Source organism: Cebidichthys violaceus, unplaced genomic scaffold (assembly GCF_023349555.1).
Source record: "Cebidichthys violaceus isolate CVI_PGR_0920_01 unplaced genomic scaffold, fCebVio1.0.p SCAF_73, whole genome shotgun sequence".
Classification (NCBI taxonomy): Eukaryota; Metazoa; Chordata; class Actinopteri; order Perciformes; family Stichaeidae; genus Cebidichthys; species Cebidichthys violaceus.
This window is the reverse complement of record NW_027176957.1, coordinates 474,972-497,543: the sequence shown is the minus strand read 5'-3', so window position 1 is coordinate 497,543 and position 22,572 is coordinate 474,972. Positions and strand designations below refer to the sequence as shown.

At 40.4% G+C, this 22,572-nt stretch overlaps 2 protein-coding genes across 9 annotated transcripts in view; one reads left to right on the top strand and one right to left on the bottom strand.

Annotated features, from left to right (window-relative positions):
• The window catches only part of LOC137892010 (collagen alpha-1(XIV) chain-like), a 135,696-nt gene that overhangs the window by 94,490 nt on the left and 18,634 nt on the right, over nucleotides 1–22,572 (top strand). For 7 of the 8 annotated variants that reach the window (XM_068736897.1, XM_068736894.1, XM_068736895.1 and 4 more), the window contains 4 exons: nucleotides 2,747–2,905; nucleotides 5,883–5,960; nucleotides 6,858–6,944; nucleotides 7,750–7,803. In XM_068736897.1, the coding sequence (XP_068592998.1) occupies nucleotides 2,747–2,905; nucleotides 5,883–5,960; nucleotides 6,858–6,944; nucleotides 7,750–7,803 (378 nt within the window). The remainder of the gene's footprint in view (nucleotides 1–2,746; nucleotides 2,906–5,882; nucleotides 5,961–6,857; nucleotides 6,945–7,749; nucleotides 7,804–22,572) is intronic. The other variant, XM_068736898.1, reaches the window with a different exon arrangement.
• LOC137891971 (uncharacterized) lies at nucleotides 11,212–22,199 on the bottom strand. The gene is made up of 14 exons (XM_068736847.1): nucleotides 21,701–22,199; nucleotides 21,098–21,217; nucleotides 20,264–20,332; nucleotides 20,065–20,169; nucleotides 19,224–19,366; nucleotides 17,916–18,049; nucleotides 17,227–17,346; nucleotides 16,234–16,369; nucleotides 15,658–15,862; nucleotides 14,815–14,925; nucleotides 13,850–14,023; nucleotides 13,454–13,680; nucleotides 12,146–12,279; nucleotides 11,212–11,576 (listed from the first exon to the last, which is right to left on the bottom strand). The coding sequence occupies exons 1-14, from the start codon at nucleotides 21,855–21,857 to the stop codon at nucleotides 11,453–11,455; spliced, it is 1,959 nt and encodes a 652-aa protein (XP_068592948.1). The 5' UTR covers nucleotides 21,858–22,199; the 3' UTR covers nucleotides 11,212–11,452.

Here is a 22,572-nt window from a genome sequence, read left to right as displayed (position 1 = left end):
CAAGGTTTATAAACATGGAGCTTGTTACATTTCTACCGTCTATAGAAAGGATTTAACTACAAAATAAGAAGGGGAAACGCACACAGACAACCTGAGATATTCAAACAACAACAACAACAGCAGAGAGGCAGCAGCGCCTCACATGGTTGTCTGTCCATGATGACGATAACTTCCTGCATGTGTAATTATTAATAGCGATGTCACTCAGGGAGGTTATTTTAGTTTAGTTTCCATGTGCGCTGCTGATTTGTGTCCCAGTTGTAGCTGCAGGTTGTGGAGCTATAAACGTCTTAATGCTGTAAACACCAGCTCAACCAAGATGAAAACGTGTGTGTGTGTGTGTGTGTGTGTGTGTGTGTGTGTGTGTGTGTGTGTGTGTGCATCATTTCTGTATTCTTTTGCAGATTATAATTATTTTCCTGTGAAAACAAATTTACTGGATTATTAGACTTATTTTGAATACATTTTTTAATGCATTCCTTTCATCATCTATTTCACAAAGAGGATCAGACTCTAGACTAAAACAAACTGTATCATCACTCAACTGAAATCAAATGTCAAAAACTTTATGTACAAACACACACAGTCGATAGTCGTCTGTGATCTGCTATTTGTTCTCTAATATTGTTTTGGTTTTCATCTGTGCTCCATCCTTCTATACATGTCTGTTTGTGTCTTTTTAATGTTTAACATCGACCTGTTCAGTCTGAATCTGAGACTTTTAAACGATATTTGTGTCAGTCGATGTGTGTCGAGTAAAGTAAAGTGAAGTGAAGTAAAGTAATGTAGAGTAAAGTAAAATAACGTAAAGTAAAGTAATGTAAAGTAAAGTAATGTAATGTAAAGTAATGTAATGTAAAGTAATGTAAAGTAAAGTAATGTAAAGTAAAGTAATGTAATGTAATGTAAAGTAATGTAAAGTAAAGTGATGTAATGTAAAGTAAAGTAATGTAATGTAATGTAATGTAAAGTAATGTAAAGTAATGTAATGTAAAGTAATGTAATGTAAAGTAAAGTAATGTAATGTAAAGTAAAGTAAAGTAATGTAAAGTAATGTAAAGTAAAGTAATGTAAAGTAATGTAATGTAATGTAATGTAAAGTAAAGTAAAGTAATGTAAAGTAATGTAAAGTAATGTAATGTAAAGTAATGTAATGTAAAGTAAAGTAATGTAATGTAATGTAAAGTAATGTAAAGTAAAGTAAAGTAATGTAAAGTAAAGTAATGTAAAGTAAAGGAAAGTAATGGAAAGTAAAGTAGAGTAAAGTAAAGTAGAGTAAAGTAAAGTAGAGTAAAGTAAAGTAAAATAACGTTAAGTAAAGTAAAATAAAGTAATGTAAAGTAAAGTAGAGTAAAGTAAAGTAAAATAACGTTAAGTAAAGTAAAATAAAGTAATGTAAAGTAAAGTGGACTGTGAGCCTTCAGGAGAGGAACCTGGTTGGACACTCAGATTGCTTTTTCAGCTCCAGACAGGAAGAGGGCGCTGTTCTCCTGTCAACAGACAGCAGACAGCAGACAGCAGACGGTTCATTTGAAGCTACACAGTGTGTTAAAAAGTGACTGATCTCCATCACTGATGTAGAAAAGAGGAGAAGAGAAGGAGAGCGTTTGATGCTCTGCATTGTTTACTGATGTGGGTTCTGACTTTAATATTATTATAATTCAGTGAGTTTTATTTTCCTTCCATATGTTCTATTTCTTCTTATTTGATATTGTTTGTTTATTGTTAACTTATTTAATTTATTTTAAAGTGTTTTGAGCAGCATTCCTTGTATGAAAGATGACTCGGCACAGAACTAGACCAACGTCAGTTAATTCCAAAACGTGCAGGATATCTCCACGAGAGAACCTGAAACGTACCCTGAATGTTTGGACCACCAGGGGGCGCTGCAAATGCATCACACAACACAAATCAGACTGTATATCAGTAACTGTTTGTCCAACCAATGCAGCACTCACAGGATATGTTTCATGATGAACCACAAGTGTTGAACTATTCTGAAATCAGTCAATAGGGGGCGCCACCGGGTCCAATCATGTGCACGGGTTCAACTATGGTCCTAAACCGGTGAACGTCTGTCCAGACTTCACCAAACATGCTGGATCCTTTTGTTAAAACACGCCGGCTGCAAACACAAGTGTGTGTTTGTTCTCAGTTCTGCTTCAGACTGAATGAAACCAGATGAAGAGACTTTGTGAAGCCGGAAACCAGCTTCTTCTTTTTCTTCTTCTTCTTCTTCTTTTTGCATTTGAGCCAAAAAATGGATTGAACCTCGTTTTGTGGCTTTATTCTTGTTTTTTTAATCTTTCTCTTATTTCATCAAGAGTGTTTTATTTTCCATTTTATTTCATTCTTTGTCTGTTTTCCATTTCTTGTGTGAAAGGTGCTCAAATAAAGTGTATTATATAATAAGATGAGATTATTCATCTGTGGTATTACAGCAGCAGTAAAAATACAAACAAACAAACATTTATGCTTTATAATAAATCAAACTGTAAAGATATAATGAATAAATAAATAAGTCATAAAACCAACAAACACTAAAACAACATATAATCAGACCGAATGGTTGCGTTCACATCATTGTACATATGAAATATCAGTATCACACAGTAGTATATATATCTATATATATATATCTATATATAGATATATAGATATATATCTATATATATATATATACATATAGATTCCCAGCACTGAAAGTGAGTGATGGAGTGAACGTGTCGGCTTTGTTTCCTCTCAGCTTCACATCGCCATCAGCAAGACCAGCGCCAAAGTGGTGATCGACTGCAGCGCCGTGGCCGAGAAAAGCATCAATGCGGCGGGGAACATCACCGTCGACGGACTGGAGGTCCTGGGCAGGATGGTCCGGTCCAGAGGGAACAAGGACAACTCGGCGCCGGTGAGGACGACACACACACACACACACACACACACACACACACACACACACACACACACACACACACACACACACACACACACAGAATGTGGAAGCCCATTTCTACCAGTAAAATAAAAAAAATGAGAAGATGAAAACCTTAAAAATGACAAACCTTTACTACTGACTTAGTATCTGATAATAATGACTTAATATATGATAATAATGACTTAGTATCTGATAATAATGACTTACTATCTGATAGTAATGACTTAGTATCTGATAATAATGACTTAGTATCTGATAATAATGACTTACTATCTGATAGTAATGACTTAGTATCTGATAATAATGACTTAGTATCTCGTAATAATGACTTACTATCTGATAATAATGACTTAGTATCTGATAATAATGACTTAGTATCTCATAATAATGACTTAGTATCTGATAATAATGACTTAGTATCTGATAGTAATGACTTAGTATCTGATAGTAATGACTTAGTATCTGATAATGACTTAGTATCTGATAACAATGACTTAGTATCTCATAATAATGACTTAGTATCTGATAACAATGACTAAGTATCTGATAACAATTACTTAATATCTTATAATAATGACTTAGTATCTCATAATAATGACTTAGTATCTGATAACAATGACTTAGTATCTGATAATAATGACGTATCTTATAATAATGACTTAGTATCTGATAGTAATGACTTAGTATCTGATAATAATGATTTAGTATCTGATAATAATGACGTAGTATCTTATAATAATGACTTAGTATCTGATAGTAATGACTTAGTATCTGATAATAATGACTTAGTATCTGATAGTAATGACTTAGTATCTGATAATAATGACTTAGTATCTGATAATAATGACTTAGTATCTGATAGTAATGATTTAGTATCTGATAGTAATGACTTAGTATTTGATAATAATGACTTAGTATCTGATAATGACTTGGTATCTGATAATAATGACTTAGTATCTGATAGTAATGACTTAGTATCTGATAATAATGACTTAGTATCTGATAGTAATGACTTAATATCTGATAGTAATGACTTAGTATCTGATAGTAATGACTTAGTATCTGATAATAATGACTTAATATCTGATAGTAATGACTTAGTATCTGATAGTAATGACTTAGTATCTGATAGTAATGACTTAGTATCTGATAATAATGACTTAATATCTGATAGTAATGACTTAGTATCTGATAGTAATGACTTAATATCTGATAGTAATGACTTAGTATCTGATAGTAATGACTTAGTATCTGATAATAATGACTTAATATCTGATAGTAATGACTTAGTATCTGATAGTAATGACTTAGTATCTGATAGTAATGACTTAGTATCTGATAATAATGACTTAATATCTGATAGTAATGACTTAGTATCTGATAGTAATGACTTAGTATCTGATAGTAATGACTTAGTATCTGATAATAATGACTTAATATCTGATAGTAATGATTTAGTATCTGATAGTAATGACTTAGTATCTGATAGTAATGACTTAGTATCTGATAATAATGACTTAATATCTGATAGTAATGACTTAGTATCTGATAGTAATGACTTAGTATCTGATAGTAATGACTTAGTATCTGCTCCGTTCACTTGTTTCTTTACCGTCTGTATTTGACTCCCTGGTGTCTCATCGTTTAAAAGAAGAGGTCCTGCTTACAGCTGTACAACACTCATTTAAATACGAGGAGAAATAAATGAAAAGCAGCAAAACGTTCACTGTGATGGATTACCAATGCAGAGCAAGTTGATTTTGAATGAAATGAAACCAAAGAGAAGCAGAAAGGCCACCAGCTTGTATAGATTCAATCAGCTGAGCATGTCAGCTAAAACAGAAAAAAGATCCCTAAACTGATAAGAAATAACAGATAAAAACCTCCCTCCTTCTGATTGCCCCCCCCCCCCCCCCCCCCCAAAAAAAGCAACTGACTTCTTCTTTGCCACATTAGTGACCGCAGGAAGCGAACAGTTTTTTAACACTGCTGCATCGGTTTCATCCGTTTGAATTTATTTCATCAAAGCCGAGCGGCTTAATGAACGCAAACAAATCAATCTCCAGCGTCTCTCCTCCAGAAATAGCAGCGCGGCCGATTGGTTCGATCTCCTCTTTGAAGAGAAACGCCCTCGACATCGACCGAGCTCAACAATTCCACTCGTGTGTCACATATTCTCCGCCTGCGTCGCTGGTTGTGTGAGTGACCCAAAAGAACGCACACCGCCGATCCGAGGCGATATACGCCGGCCCTTTAAGAGGCCGTTATCTCAGCTGCTGATCGTTTCTTTTTGTCGACCGCACACGTTAACGAGGCCGAGTGGAGCTTCTCTTCATGAACGCTCGGCCTCCAGGAGCGGCTGGATGCTTCTCCTCACGTTTGGTTCCTTTGAATATATTTCAAAGGTGAATCCTATAATCTCCCACTGTGTGTGAACGCCCCATGAATCACCAGAATTCACCACGTCTAATGAGACAAAGCTGAAAACACAGACCTTTGTGAAGAAAAGGTTCAAAGGAGGGATGAGGAGGTGAGGTTTGCTGTTTCTTTGGGGGGGGAACGATGATTAAAAGTCTTATTAAACCACCTCGGGTCATTTGTAGCTGCTGCAGAAGTCATTAGTGACGTTTAAGCCGTGTGAAATAAAAGAATACCCTCACACGTTCGTCTGAATTCCCCCGTTGGGGAACACTTGAACACATCGTGTCGTCACAGCTCTTTGAGTCAGCTGTGAGTGCTTCTTGTGATTTCACATAAAAAGTTATCGATTACTTTGAAGACACACGGTTCAAAAGTAAAATATGCAAAATATTATTCCGGAGCAAAACCAAAGAGAATTTGTTCATGAAGTGACTGAGCTGTTAGTGGGATGAATACATCCAGTCCTCTGCAGTTCAGATGTTTGAGTGGTCTTGTGGACTGAAGCTTGTGTGTTTCTCCCGTTCTGCAGTTCCAGCTTCAGATCTTCGACATCGTCTGCAGCACGTCGTGGGCCGGCAGAGACAAGTGCTGCGAGCTTCCTGGTCTGGTGAGGTCACTTCTCTACAAACATATATATATATATATATATATATATATATATATATATATATATATATATATATGTTATACTGTATATTTTCCAAGAGCGACCTGAGAACAAGAAACATTCACAATCAGCAAAGCAGAAGAAGCACAACTACACAATAAAGTGTGATTTACAAACAGTTACAAGAGTCATAAAGAACATCAGATACTAACGTTTTAAAATACAGGTACAGTAGTACTGTACTTACTAGTATACCATACCAATACCATGAAGAGCATATCATGTTTTAAAGTAATAGAACAGTAGATGAAGTACCAGCAACGGGAGCAAATCAATGTATTTCGACTCCTAAAAGAATCGAAGTGAACGCTTTGTTTCAAGTGTTTCCTCTCTTGACCTTTATGACGAGGAACTGAAGCTGGAGACACCAGACTCCATTCATACAGTAAAAACCGTCATTTGACCTGTTAGGACACGGTGTGTTTGTCTTACTGTGTGACTCTGGTGTTTTACAGAAGTCACACAATAACATACCAACTAACTAGCAGATGGAGACCAACTCTACGGAGTCTAGCTGCTCAAAACCGCTTCAGTCAGCAGGAAGAGCTGAAAACACTCTAAATACTGAGCAATTGTTGATTCTTTCAGGTGTCCAGAAGTGCTGGTTCTCCATGTACTGTAGTAGAACACTGACTGTGGAGAAGAACCTCATACGAACAGTGATGAACTGTGTAGCTTCAGTCAGAGATCAGCACAGTGACGTTAATAACGGGGATTAAGCTTCATTCCCGCTCTGCCGGCTTTATTTCCTCATTTATCAAGTCATTTCACTGCCATGTGTTTGTGTGTCTTTGTGTGTCTTTTGTGCGTCCTCCTCATCACGCTGCCATCATCCAGAGGAAGGAGGCCGACTGCCCGGCCATGCCCAAAGCCTGCACCTGCACCCAGGACAGCAAAGGCCCCCCCGGCACTGCCGGACCACCAGTGAGCCGCCGCACAAATACACACCGAACACCCCAGTCAGAACGCTCAACACACACACACACACCCCCGGTCGACGCATTTGATCTCATATGTGGATCGACGTGTCGGTGTCTATAGTGTTTACAGATACTAGCTTGACAGCTGTGAGCGCTAACAGTAGCATGTTTCTTGTGTTTACGTTCATAATGATTTTTTTTTGTGGGGGGGGGGGGGGCTTTAGAGGGAGGCCTGATTGGACGGTGCTGTCGGTGTTCAGTCACGACTAGAATTAGACGGAACTCAAACATGTGTTTAGTGCAGAATAACAGTTATGATGCCATAAATCATAAACAAGTTGTATTTCTTTAACCGTTTAATTTGATAACAATTGGAAATCAGTGGAATCTAAATGTGTATTTACATTCTTACAACCTGTCCTCTCTGCTTCTGAAGAGCAAAGAACGGAATGTTTCGTACAGGATTACTGCAAAACGGTTTATTTTGTTGTTTTGAATGATGACAATTTTAAACTTCAATTTGCTCGCTCTTTCTGATGGACACACGATGTGTTCGAGGACTGTCTGTTTTTACAGTTTCTGGCTCTGATAAAGGGAGTAGGAAAAGATGCTGTTCAAACCCGGCAGCAGGTTTCGGGGGTTCAGAGGGTTTCTTTGTATCTCGGCTGGTTGGTCAACTTTGTGATCATCTGTACACACACACACACACACACACACACACACACACACATACAGCATTAACACACTGTGAATTTGAACGTGTCGACTGCGTACTCGTAATCAACTCCTGCTGTTTGTGTCTCGAACAGGGAGGCCCAGGAATCCGAGGAGCCAGAGGCGATCGTGGAGAGCCGGGCCCGGTGGTAAGTCGTGCTGGTTTTAAGTCTGTCGACACTCAGTGATTTTATCAAGCTTGTTCTGAGAAAAGCCACCGCTGTACAGACCGACGAGGAAGTGGACTCTTTCGTTCTGTTATCTTGATGCTTTAAAAAGTCGTTGTGGCTGCCGAACCAATGTTTTACACCCCGGACCTTTCTCCTTGTAAAGTGTTAATAGACATTTAGTTTTTTGCTTAAACTGATCTATATGAATTAGACGCTCATTGCACAATGTAATGGCTGTAGAATAATGACGACGTCGGCGTTTGGACTCCTCCAGAGTCCTGAGTTGTTAGTAGTTGCTCGGCTCTCAGGAAAATGGAAAGCAACCCCGTTGGCTTTGTGACAGCGGCGCCAACGATAATACCACTTTAAATTCTGTCATCTTGTTCTACTTTTATTTTTTGCCTTTGTTCTTGGTTACGGTGATCTATTGTGTATGAATGCATCTGACCATTGTTTGCACGGATTAGACGCTGCATACCACAGTAACACATTGTAAAGCCCTCACTCTCTGTAGGCTTTACTCCAGGGCCGGTTGACTCAGTCATTGATACCATTGATGGAGTACTGAACGGGTCTACCAGAAACAACAACTACAAAGAGACACACACTGATGACAAAGAGACAAAACAACTACAAAGAAACACAAAACAACTACAAAGAGACAAAAAACAAATGCAGAGACACAAAACAACTACAAAGAGACAAAAAACAAATGCAGAGACACAAAACAACTACAAAGAGACACAAATCAACTACAAAGAGACAAAAAACAAATGCAGAGACACAAAACAACTACAAAGAGACAAAAAACAAATGCAGAGACACAAAACAACTACAAAGAGACACAAATCAACTACAAAGAGACACAAAACAAATGCAGAGACACAAAACAACTACAAAGAGACACAAAACAAATGCAGAGACACAAAACAACTACAAAGAGACAAATACAAAGACACAAAATGATGTCAAAGGACACAAAATAACCGCAAAGAGACAAAAAACAAATGCAAAGAGACAGAGAGAGATTTGAGAAAATGTGTATTTAAAACAGTGTACAACATAAGATGTAAAACAGCTTCAATAAAACACAGTATTTACTAAAACTGATCAGCAATACATACAACAAAGCAACATTTCAAACAACACGACAAAACAGAAAAAAACTGACAAATCTAAAACACATTTCAGATGAAACTCTGCGAAAAACACTGAATACAGAAGTCATATCTGGTCTGCAGCTCGTCTCTCTCTTCAGTGACGTTGATGATTCTGGTTTCCGACTGGTTCAGACGGATCAGGAGCTCGTCTCTTTCTGTCTGCAAGTTTTCTTTTTCCAACGTGACAAAAATATCTGGTGGAAACACGAGACAAAAGAAAAAGACGTAAAATTGTTCAGATTTACAGTAATGACGGCTTCAAGTTACTCGCTGTGTTTCATCACCGTCACACTTTGAGCCTTGATGCAGCACCTCTATATACTGACTGTATGAAGCGGCTCACAGATACTTTAAGAAACGCTTCTTACGTGTTTAATCTAAATAGTTACTCAGGGATTTTTACATTATTGCTGCACATCTACTCCAAGTATTTCATTTGTTCTTGTTGACAAAATTGAGAAACCCTCTTTGCTGTGAAACCCAAACACCACACAGACTGGAAAGAAGGATTACAAGGCCAGGAAATCATCGTATCTGTGATACGTCGTCATAGAATAAAAAGCAAGTCCTCACTGCGCACGAGGACCGCAGCCACTATCAGAAGATACAACACTCCCAGAACGACTGCAGTGGCTCCAGAAGCTCTTCTTCTGACAGCTGCAGGCCGGCGGTCAGTGAGCGGTCCTGCAGAGACAAACACGGTGAAACAGATTCTCATGAAGCGCGGTTGAAGTGATTTTCAGCGTCTCAAAGTCTCAGTCCACGGTCCAGACCGGTCTATGAACACAAGCTAAAGGTGTCTGGGACTGATGGTGTCGCGTTCTCTACAAACCGTCGTTCAGGATTTAATCAAACATGAACAAACATCTCAGTCGTCCTCGTTCAGCATTTGTGTTTCTACTCACTGACTTCACGGGGCCGAGGATCAGGAGGACTTTGTTCCAGAGTGTCGTAGATGTCCACCTCCTCTTCTTCTCCTCCGTTCTGTTCCTCTCTTTTGCTGTATCTCACTTTCAGCTCTGGCGCTTGAACGTCTGCAGACATCCTGAGAGGTGAAAGAACCTGAAACCGAGTGACGGCGATTTCTTTTGCCCCGCGAGTCGGACAGCTCTTAGACAGCGAGCGTCAAGGAAGTAGGAAACCACAAACACAGATGTACCATGGGGGCGGGGGAGTATTTACATCACCACACTTGTCTACATTATACTGCGAAGTAGAGGATTTCAGTATTGCGTCAGTTACTAGTTGTAATAAAGCAGATACGGTATAATGTAGAGCGGAAAATAGCTTATTATTAAACACGCAGCATCAATAGAAATAGTAGAAATAGCATAAAATCAACACACTGCAATCATCTAAAATTACATTTATCTGAATTACTTGTAGAAATATCATAAAATTAACATTGACGCAAGGCTGCGCCGGGTTCCCGGCGAGTTCCTCTCTTGCGGTCTCAGGACGTCCCGGGGAACGTTCCGCACCTTGGCGTCCGTCCTTTCCTCCTCACAGACCTCCTCCTCCTCTGAACTTCCACCTAGACAAGTTACACTGTGCACCTCGGACAAGTCATAATCAACCACAGTCTCCTTCCCCACTCGTCTTCTCCTGATCTCGCCTCTGGTCACAGTGACCAGTGCTTCTAACCTGCATTCCTTGTTTATCTACGTCACCCCCCCCCCCCCCCCCCCCCCAGGATACAGGCCAATATCACAGTCTGAATGTGAATATACATGCATTACAACCACCCTCTGGACTCTTATACAGCCTGTGTCCTTTGGCCTTGTTGCTGTTTAAGTCTTAAAATCATCCATCAAATATATATATATATATATATTTAATTAGGTTGTATCAACATATTTTATCCCGTTCAGATCCCCAAGACATTCCAATGGACCCAACAGATTTCTGTCATCTTACCCAAATGCCCAAACTTATTTGATTGGATGTCTATAAGCCAATCAGCTCCACGTCCACCAGAGTCAACTGTTGCTCTTGGGCTGCTTGAGAATAGTGTGCACACCGCCCTGAAGACTGATTCGTTAGGTTCATATTTTAGTCAGCTTCTGGACTCTAAGCCCCACTTTTCTTGGCTTGTTTTATGGAAAGGGCCCCCAGTGAAGCTTCTCACTGGCATCTGGTGACTGAATCAAAGGAAACACACAAAACACTTCAAACTAACTGAATACAAACGTATTAATCATCTATGAAAACCAAAGTAAAGACAACCTGCAATGTCATGTTTTTATTTGACTTTCGTTAGAACAGCAGGACTACAGAGTTGGTGCACATGTAGTTGTGTTGATGACTTCTAATGCAGACTGTGCTCTATGACAGGAAGAGGAACAATATCTACCTACTCCAGGTTATTTAGCATAAAACAAAGAATAAACAAATGTAAAATGTAAATTTAGTCTGATTTAACAAAGCTGACGCTTCACACCCCTTCTTCATCGAAGAGTCCAGGAGATCTACTTCTCACAGATCCAGCTCTTAGAATCATAAGCGTAGCTTTCTCTCCATTGTCCTTGTTGATTGCAACACGTTGCAGCCTCATTGCCACTGTCATAGTTTGGCAATCCTGTTGCCCAGAACCTGTCGGACAAACAAAATGTCCTTTTAAACACTTATTTTAATTTGACGTCATTCATAATGTTTATGTCATCTGTAAAAAAAACAAAATGTCATTAAGAATGTAATTCAGATTTGTACATTTTAAGGGCTGCCAATCGGTGATTCGTACTTAAAGTAACCATCCCCAAAAAAGACAAGGTAGCACTTGTTTTCTGATGTCGAACGCCAAGATGTCGGCCATTTTAGGTCTTTGACATTTTTTGAAAATGTTAAATCGTTATGGTTTATGACTTCCTTAACTTGTAATACCAACAGGGAAGAAGAAAAAGAGACAGTCCTCCATGTAGCTTTAACCTAGCATGAAGCTGTAGCTGTGTGAAGCACACATTGATCCTGGAGTAGCTCAGTATCGTGAACATGGTGGTCTGGTAACATTGTTTACTGTTGGGAAACTCAACACTTCATCACGACTTCTTTCATCATGCTAGTTCTGAAGACTGTTAACAGACAGACATTGGTGAAATTATCTTTTAAAAAGAAAAAGAAAACAGTTATTTTAGTGACAAACCAAAACCTTCAAAATGTCTCACGTGTCTGTCTGCGGTGATCTGTCCACCCATTCCCATTGCCGTTGCCATCTCCATCTTGTTTCATTCCATATATTGTTACTGGCTCGTAGACCGATCCAGGACTCTTCATCCATATTCAGCTCGAGGACAAAGTTCTAGTAGTGGACCAGAGACAACAAGGAGAGGGATCAAAGAAGGATCCACTTGTAGACCACACACTAGTAATGGACGCAACAGCATGACGCTAACATATTCATTTATAAGAATGCATTAAAGAATAGAAAAATAAACACATAATCAAGTTCTGAGGGTTTTTCTTATGTCTATAAATCCTCTACCTCTTAGGATTTTATGCAGACGTCTAAGAACGCGAAAGAACTGATCTCAGACCTTCAGGTTATGCAGATTTATTTTATTCAGCTCTTCAATTTTCATTAAAAGAATGAAAACAGTCCCTCTGCTTTTCTCTCAAACAAGAATATTAAGAAATCTCTAATAGGTGTATGTCGTCCTCCATGTTCATCAACAATCTGACATGTGAAAATAATAGCATTGTGTTAAAGCTGATGGACAGCAGCAACAGGGAAGTGGACCCAAAGGCCTCTACAGTACACAGAGTTAAAGCAGGAACTACAAGTACAGGAACCACAATCAATAGAGAGGCGAAGTCCCGCCCCTTCCAGTTGACCACCATTTCGGGAAAAATATATAACGGCAAAAGAAAAGAAATATATTTTGATCCTGTTTGAATTGTGCCATGAATTACACATATGATGTTTGTCAATTTAAAAGATCATTTTGCTTATAAAGTGGCGTTTTGTCTTAGAATCGTTGACATATCCAGATTGTCGTAAGTGACGTCTCTCTTCCTCTGAAGCTACGATTCCTTTGTGTTTCGCACCACAATGTTCTCACTCCTTCTTTTCTCTTCCCGGCTGATTTAAAAAAGAGATGAGGTTACATGTATGTGTGGCGCGTAGCTATGTTAGCTAACTAGCTAGAAAGCCAAGCTAGCGGCCGTGTTTGTGTCGATGACGTACATTGTGAGAGACGAGAGTTCACCGAGCGGTTTCCCTCAAAACGAAATGATACTACGACAAACTTGCAAAATTATCTTTAAAATAGACAACAGTCATATGTAATTCATGGCACAATTTAGACTTTTCTGTCCACTGAAAAGGGCGGGACTTTGCCTCTCAATAGCCAATGAACAGGCTTACAAGTCTGGACCTGAAGGCAGATCTGGACAGGAAGCAGGTCGAAAAACCCAAGTAACAGATCACCGGCAGTTACTTCCAAGATCAGTCACTCGTGAACAAGCCCACTCACCTGTTCCTCTTTGCTGTTTATCACCACCAGATCTGCTCCGTTCTGTTGACAGTCAGCTCTGCTTCCGAGCCAAGTTTTCTTCTCATTAGATTTAAAGTAACAACTGCATCCGAATCTCCTCCATCCTCCAGGACACCACTTATCTTCAAGTGTTGTAAAGAAAGACGTCACATCATTCGTTAGCCGTGTTTCCATCCACGTCTTTTCATGCACATTGTGAAGTATTGCTGTATGGAAACGGCAAAATGGCAACCTTGAGGTGGTTTTTGCTTTTAAATGAACCCTGTAGCTTGAAAATCAATGCATTCTAACAGCAGGTGAACTTTACCTGCTGGAGCTTTACAGCTACGACTGGCGGTTCTAGTGTTGAAGTGTTCCGTTTCAAACATGTCTCACCTGTGATGTTCCCCTGTATCTGGATTTTGGTCTCCTGTAACTGGCGGTGAGATTTGCTCAGGTTGTCGTATCTGGTCTGCAGCTCGTTGTTCCTCTCGTTGAGCTCGTTGTTCCTCTCGTTGAGCTCGTTGTTCCTCTCGCTGAGCTCGTTGTTCTCCAAAGTGATGAAAACATCTGGTGAAAAGATGCAGTGCGGTGATGTGAAATCAAAGTCATTGATCAAGGTTTTTGAGGGATTTTCAAACATGAAGACGAGGTCCTCACGGCGTTTCACGTCACGTGTTTGTTAATAAATTAAATGCAATAATTTCTGAGAATGAAAATAGAGATTGGAGAGAAAATGTGTATTTATGATAGTGTACAACATAAGACGTAAAACAGCATCAATAAAACACAGTATTTACTAATACAAAGACACAAATACTGCTTTGTCAAACATGACAAAGCAGTATTTCATAGTATTTCATAAAGCAGATTAAACAAACAGACAATTTAATAACATTAGAAGGCACATTTCTGAAAGTAGAACAAGAAAAACTTAAAAGCAGACAAGAATCTTCCACAAACCAGACAAGGTTTATGGATATTAGTGTCTTACTTGTTGTCGTTTTGTGTCTTGAACCTGATAAAACAGCTCTCAGCCCACTGAGGAGCGCCCCCAAGAACTACCTACTAAAGACCAGTCCTCTATGCAATCCCTATAGTAATGTGAACATACAGAGGATGGAAGTAGTCTGAAATCATTTTTGATGCTAGATTCAACTACTGGTTGGACAGTGTTTAATCTAAATAGTTACTCAGGGATTTTTACATTATTGCTGCACATCTACTCCAAGTATTTCATTTGTTCTTGTTGACAAAATTGAGAAACCCTCTTTGCTGTGAAACCCAAACACCACACAGACTGGAAAGAAGGATTACAAGGCCAGGAAATCATCGTATCTGTGATACGTCGTCATCCTCACTGCGCACGAGGACCGCAGCCACTATCAGAAGATACAACACTCCCAGAACGACTGCAGTGGCTCCAGAAGCTCTTCTTCTGACAGCTGCAGGCCGGCGGTCAGTGAGCGGTCCTGCAGAGACAAACACGGTGAAACAGATTCTCATGAAGCGCGGTTGAAGTGATTTCAGCGTCTATGAACACAAGCTAAAGGTGTCTGGGACTGATGGTGCTAGCCTACAGGGCAGTGAAAGAAACAGCTCCTTCCTATCTCCAGACCACGGTCAAGCCTCACACCCCCGCCCGACCACTTCTCTCTGCTGCCTCGGGGCGATCGGTCGCCCCGTCGCTCAGAGGTCCTGGCGGCCGATCGACCCGGTCACGTCTGTTTTCTGTCCTGGCCCCACAGTGGTGGAATGAACTTCCCACTGACGTCAGGACAGCAGAGTCGCAGCCCATCTTTCATCAGGCTGAAGACCCACCTCTTCAGGAAGTGCTACCCTGAGCCTTCCACTCAGCACTTATTGTATTCATACTAGCTTGTTGCACTTATTGTATTGGTATTACTTATAGCACTAACTGTTTTTCTTTGTTTCTGTACTTTGGCTCTGAGTTATGCTCTGCTTCAGGCTCTTAGATGCTTGTTTAAAGGAGATGTACTTATGACTTCTGGTGACTAGTAGTTCTTTTGATTAACAATGTTGATGCACTTATTGTAAGTGGCTTTGGATAAAAGCGTCTGCTAAATGACTGTAATGTAATGGGACTGATGGTGTCGCGTTCTCTACAAACCGTCGTTCAGGATTTAATTAAACATGAACAAACATCTCAGTCGTCCTCGTTCAGCATTTGTGTTTCTACTCACTGACTTCACGGGGCCGAGGATCAGGAGGACTTTGTTCCAGAGTGTCGTAGATGTCCACCTCCTCTTCTTCTCCTCCGTTCTGTTCCTCTCTTTTGCTGTATCTCACTTTCAGCTCTGGCGCTTGAACGTCTGCAGACATCCTGAGAGGTGAAAGAACCTGAAACCGAGTGACGGCGATTTCTTTTGCCCCGCGAGTCGGACAGCTCTTAGACAGCGAGCGTCAAGGAAGTAGGAAACCACAAACACAGATGTACCATGGGGGCGGGGGAGTATTTACATCACCACACTTGTCTACATTATACTGCTAAGTAGAGGATTTCAGTATTGCGTCAGTTACTAGTTGTAATAAAGCAGATACGGTATAATGTAGAGCGGAAAATAGCTTATTATTAAACACGCAGCATCAATAGAAATAGTAGAAATAGCATAAAATCAACACACTGCAATCATCTAAAATTACATTTATCTGAATTACTTGTAGAAATATCATAAAATTAACATTGACGCAAGGCTGCGCCGGGTTCCCGGCGAGTTCCTCTCTTGCGGTCTCAGGACGTCCCGGGGAACGTTCCGCACCTTGGCGTCCGTCCTTTCCTCCTCACAGACCTCCTCCTCCTCTGAACTTCCACCTAGACAAGTTACACTGTGCACCTCGGACAAGTCATAATCAACCACAGTCTCCTTCCCCACTCGTCTTCTCCTGATCTCGCCTCTGGTCACAGTGACCAGTGCTTCTAACCTGCATTCCTTGTTTATCTACGTCACCCCCCCCCCAGGATACAGGCCAATATCACAGTCTGAATGTGAATATACATGCATTACAACCACCCTCTGGACTCTTATACAGCCTGTGTCCTTTGGCCTTGTTGCTGTTTAAGTCTTAAAATCATCCATCAAATATATATATATATATATATATATATATATATATTTAATTAGTTTGTATCAACATATTTTATCCCGTTCAGATCCCCAAGACATTCCAATGGACCCAACAGATTTCTGTCATCTTACCCAAATGCCCAAACTTATTTGATTGGATGTCTATAAGCCAATCAGCTCCACGTCCTCCAGAGTCAACTGTTGCTCTTGGGCTGCTTGAGAATAGTGTGCACACCGCCCTGAAGACTGATTCGTTAGGTTCATATTTTAGTCAGCTTCTGGACTCTAAGCCCCACTTTTCTTGGCTTGTTTTATGGAAAGGGCCCCCAGTGAAGCTTCTCACTGGCATCTGGTGACTGAATCAAAGGAAACACACAAAACACTTCAAACTAACTGAATACAAACGTATTAATCATCTATGAAAACCAAAGTAAAGACAACCTGCAATGTCATGTTTTTATTTGACTTTCGTTAGAACAGCAGGACTACAGAGTTGGTGCACATGTAGTTGTGTTGATGACTTCTAATGCAGACTGTGCTCTATGACAGGAAGAGGAACAATATCTACCTACTCCAGGTTATTTAGCATAAAACAAAGAATAAACAAATGTAAAATGTAAATTTAGTCTGATTTAACAAAGCTGACGCTTCACACCCCTTCTTCATCGAAGAGTCCAGGAGATCTACTTCTCACAGATCCAGCTCTTAGAATCATAAGCGTAGCTTTCTCTCCATTGTCCTTGTTGATTGCAACACGTTGCAGCCTCATTGCCACTGTCATAGTTTGGCAATCCTGTTGCCCAGAACCTGTCGGACAAACAAAATGTCCTTTTAAACACTTATTTTAATTTGACGTCATTCATAATGTTTATGTCATCTGTAAAAAAAACAAAATGTCATTAAGAATGTAATTCAGATTTGTACATTTTAAGGGCTGCCAATCGGTGATTCGTACTTAAAGTAACCATCCCCAAAAAAGACAAGGTAGCACTTGTTTTCTGATGTCGAACGCCAAGATGTCGGCCATTTTAGGTCTTTGACATTTTTTGAAAATGTTAAATCGTTATGGTTTATGACTTCCTTAACTTGTAATACCAACAGGGAAGAAGAAAAAGAGACAGTCCTCCATGTAGCTTTAACCTAGCATGAAGCTGTAGCTGTGTGAAGCACACATTGATCCTGGAGTAGCTCAGTATCGTGAACATGGTGGTCTGGTAACATTGTTTACTGTTGGGAAACTCAACACTTCATCACGACTTCTTTCATCATGCTAGTTCTGAAGACTGTTAACAGACAGACATTGGTGAAATTATCTTTTAAAAAGAAAAAGAAAACAGTTATTTTAGTGACAAACCAAAACCTTCAAAATGTCTCACGTGTCTGTCTGCGGTGATCTGTCCACCCATTCCCATTGCCGTTGCCATCTCCATCTTGTTTCATTCCATATATTGTTACTGGCTCGTAGACCGATCCAGGACTCTTCATCCATATTCAGCTCGAGGACAAAGTTCTAGTAGTGGACCAGAGACAACAAGGAGAGGGATCAAAGAAGGATCCACTTGTAGACCACACACTAGTAATGGACGCAACAGCATGACGCTAACATATTCATTTATAAGAATGCATTAAAGAATAGAAAAATAAACACATAATCAAGTTCTGAGGGTTTTTCTTATGTCTATAAATCCTCTACCTCTTAGGATTTTATGCAGACGTCTAAGAACGCGAAAGAACTGATCTCAGACCTTCAGGTTATGCAGATTTATTTTATTCAGCTCTTCAATTTTCATTAAAAGAATGAAAACAGTCCCTCTGCTTTTCTCTCAAACAAGAATATTAAGAAATCTCTAATAGGTGTATGTCGTCCTCCATGTTCATCAACAATCTGACATGTGAAAATAATAGCATTGTGTTAAAGCTGATGGACAGCAGCAACAGGGAAGTGGACCCAAAGGCCTCTACAGTACACAGAGTTAAAGCAGGAACTACAAGTACAGGAACCACAATCAATAGAGAGGCGAAGTCCCGCCCCTTCCAGTTGACCACCATTTCGGGAAAAATATATAACGGCAAAAGAAAAGAAATATATTTTGATCCTGTTTGAATTGTGCCATGAATTACACATATGATGTTTGTCAATTTAAAAGATCATTTTGCTTATAAAGTGGCGTTTTGTCTTAGAATCGTTGACATATCCAGATTGTCGTAAGTGACGTCTCTCTTCCTCTGAAGCTACGATTCCTTTGTGTTTCGCACCACAATGTTCTCACTCCTTCTTTTCTCTTCCCGGCTGATTTAAAAAAGAGATGAGGTTACATGTATGTGTGGCGCGTAGCTATGTTAGCTAACTAGCTAGAAAGCCAAGCTAGCGGCCGTGTTTGTGTCGATGACGTACATTGTGAGAGACGAGAGTTCACCGAGCGGTTTCCCTCAAAACGAAATGATACTACGACAAACTTGCAAAATTATCTTTAAAATAGACAACAGTCATATGTAATTCATGGCACAATTTAGACTTTTCTGTCCACTGAAAAGGGCGGGACTTTGCCTCTCAATAGCCAATGAACAGGCTTACAAGTCTGGACCTGAAGGCAGATCTGGACAGGAAGCAGGTCGAAAAACCCAAGTAACAGATCACCGGCAGTTACTTCCAAGATCAGTCACTCGTGAACAAGCCCACTCACCTGTTCCTCTTTGCTGTTTATCACCACCAGATCTGCTCCGTTCTGTTGACAGTCAGCTCTGCTTCCGAGCCAAGTTTTCTTCTCATTAGATTTAAAGTAACAACTGCATCCGAATCTCCTCCATCCTCCAGGACACCACTTATCTTCAAGTGTTGTAAAGAAAGACGTCACATCATTCGTTAGCCGTGTTTCCATCCACGTCTTTTCATGCACATTGTGAAGTATTGCTGTATGGAAACGGCAAAATGGCAACCTTGAGGTGGTTTTTGCTTTTGTTGAAAAATGATTGATGTGCCGAATGGATTATGGAAACGCCTTTGTAGAATAACATTTGAGCCACATGACCGTCTTACCCGATATATATATTCATATTCATATATCTTTGTCTCTGTAAACATGGAACATGGCCAATACTAGCTGACATAAAAGAACAATCTGAACTTGGCCAAACTCTTGTAGATGGTCAGAAGGCGACTCGCTTTGTTTCTGGTTCTGGACCTCTACTTCTTCTTTTGAGGCAGATTACCTCCATGTGTTTCTTATTCTGCCAACTTCTAAACAAACTACGAGTTTTTTTCGCTCCTAACATGTTGGTGGGAATGTGCCTAATTGTCTTTTTTTGCTTGAAAAGTTTGCGGAAAGATTATCTTGAAAATTGAATGGAAACACAGCTAATGTCTGACGGATAAATAACAGTAGTAGATTCACTCATTAGTTTAAGATCCTTCTTGGTTGTTTACTCTGTAGAAACAGTTAAAGAGCAGCAATTCTAATCAAAAGTAAAGAGTCAAGTTCTATTGTTGAAAACGGTATATTTCTGGTGTTTGCTGTTTTTCCTCACTTTCAATTTGGCCCTGGAGCGTCTTCACATTATCCTGTAGCTGGCTGTGATTCTCACTCAGAGTTTGGTAACTGCTCTGTAACTCACTGTGGTTGAAGGATATGTCTTGAGAAGAATAACAACAGATAAAAGTAAGACAATATGAACACAGTTCTGCTCATTGGTGAAGTTGGATCTGGTGTTATGAAACCTTTCTCACCTGAAACTTCCCCCTGGAGTCGACTGTAACTGCGGCTCAGCTGGTCTTTCTCCAAAGTGACTGAATTACCTGGTGAGAACGACGACAAAGTAAGAAACAGACCGACAGAAATCGTTGTGCTTTGAACTCATTATTTGGTGTACCTGTCCTTTAACCTGTTCTGTAAGTTGAGCTGTTGAGATGTAACTACTAACTAGTGGATAACTGACCAGCTGACTGAAGTATCGAGTATGAAGAAGAACCCAAAAAAAGCAGATCAACATCAAGTAATTGTGTTTCAATGGATGCCTCCATGTTCCCTGGAGGAATTTAGATTGCGAGACTTTGTGTTTAGTTTGCCAAAAATGTGAGATTGAAAACCACAATCAAGCTTGTATGAGTCCTCATTATCCTGTGCACAAGAGTCCCTGTTTCTGTTTCTACGGACAGAAGCAGAAGATCACATTGTGGTGATTACTTTTGCGGAACAAGGTTCATTTCTTTCAGCTTTTGCACCGAGAGGAAAGGCGTCAACCGATCCCGTTTGAATGGATTGAGTCGCACCTTTTACTTATATGGATTATAAAACAACAACATGCTCAGTAGCAACAAACTGTATTACTCCTGTCAACCTTGACTAAGGCAGAGGAGGCCAGATCCAATCCTTCTGGTCTGACCTTTCACAATAAAAGGCCAGTATTTTTGCCTTATGGGTTATTTAATTCGTCTTGCCCCTCATTGTAAAGCCTTTAGTCGGACCCAAGATCTCAACCTATCCTGTAAAGCCTGAAGCTGACGCTGCACCGGTTCAGCATTTGGTGCTGGGTAGTTGTGAGCTGTTGTACTTTATCTCACAGCGTATGGATAAGAGGATGATTCCAGTGATCAGCAGAAGACACAGCAGTCCTAGGCAGAACGCAGCAACCCTTAAAGGTGTGCTTTGGACGGCCGGAGGATGCTTCTCAGCACGCGGTCCTAGAGAGGAACAGAGAGCAGACTCATTAGTTTCTGTCACAACACCCTGAAACAACTGTTATTTTAAAGTCAAACAAATGTGAACTCGTCTGAAGATGTTGAGTCACAGTGGACCTGTTAATGGTACTTTTTAGGAGCAGAACATACCGTGAAGGAAACGGCTGCTAAAAACAAGGGTTCACACCGTTCACCTAGATCTTCAGGGACAAACTGAGACGCTGATGGGCTGCAGGCTGAAGGAACTTAGAGTTCACACGTCCTTTCATTTACAGAATAACAAAACCACATGTTGAAACCATTCACATACAGCTGGAGGAAGGCAAGATTATAGGAGCCGCTGTACGAGGCTACGGTGGACATATACAGGGAGCCGGTGAAGGTTTGCGTAAAACAGGAGTTCTATGATCTCTTGTTTTAGTTTTGTGTTAAATCTGGCAGCAGCATCAAACACACGATGATTCTTTGTTATGATTTCTCACTCGCCTCCTCCGTGTGACGGAGTATCGGAGCGATGGTCTTCGATGGCGTCGGCCCTCTCGTAGATGTCCACCTCCCTTTCCTCTCGCTCTACTTCCTGCACCACTCTGTTGTATCTCGCCTTCTTTGATGGATCCGGTTTGGCGTAAATATCTGAGGACATCCTGAGACGGTGGAACCGTAGCCGCTCCGTTAAAGGTGCTGCTGTGAAAGCTGAATGTGTACAGTGAGTACAGTATGCAGTAAATACTGTGGTAGATGTGAACCCAATGAGGGAAGATCTGAACTGATGCTACCAGCGTTGCTGCTGAACCCGACTTCTGTCTGGTTTCAGTCGTGAAAATAAAGGAAGTAACAGCACCCAGACACACCCACACACACACACACACACCCACACACACACACACACACCCACACACACACACACACACCCACACACACACACACCCACACACACACACACACACACACACACACACACACACACACACACACACACACACACACGTACGGAGAGAAGATTAACACTTTCTTCAAAACAGGAAATGTTTCTTGTAACCCGTATAACTTTCTCAGTTAGGTCTAAACTGAAACTGTCGTGTTAAGTGAAGTTAAAGGGCCAGTGAGTAGGATTTAATAGACTGAAGGATTATATTATTCTATATTAACTATATGTTTTTTTAGTGGTGTATAATCTCCTGAAACTAAGAACCTTTGTGTTCTTCGTTAGCTCAGAATGAGACCTTTGTATCGACACACGGTCCTCTTCAGGGAGCCGGCCGCCGTGTTTCTACGGAGGCCCAGAACGGACAAAACCAAACACAAAAACAACAACAACAAAATCAAACCGTTGTTGTCCACAGGGGGAGTGAAAGGGA

Bases quoted from the DNA above. Each gene is read 5' to 3' on its own strand.
- LOC137891971 (XM_068736847.1), bottom strand. From the start codon at position 21,857: ATGTCCTCAGATATTTACGCCAAACCGGATCCATCAAAGAAGGCGAGA. The intron at 21,218-21,700 runs GCGAGTGAGAAA...GTTCCTCTCTAG, and splicing joins TACTCCGTCACACGGAGGAG to GACCGCGTGCTGAGAAGCAT. The intron at 19,367-20,064 runs GTGAGGAAAAAC...CAACACTTGAAG, and splicing joins GCTCCAGGGCCAAATTGAAA to ATAAGTGGTGTCCTGGAGGA.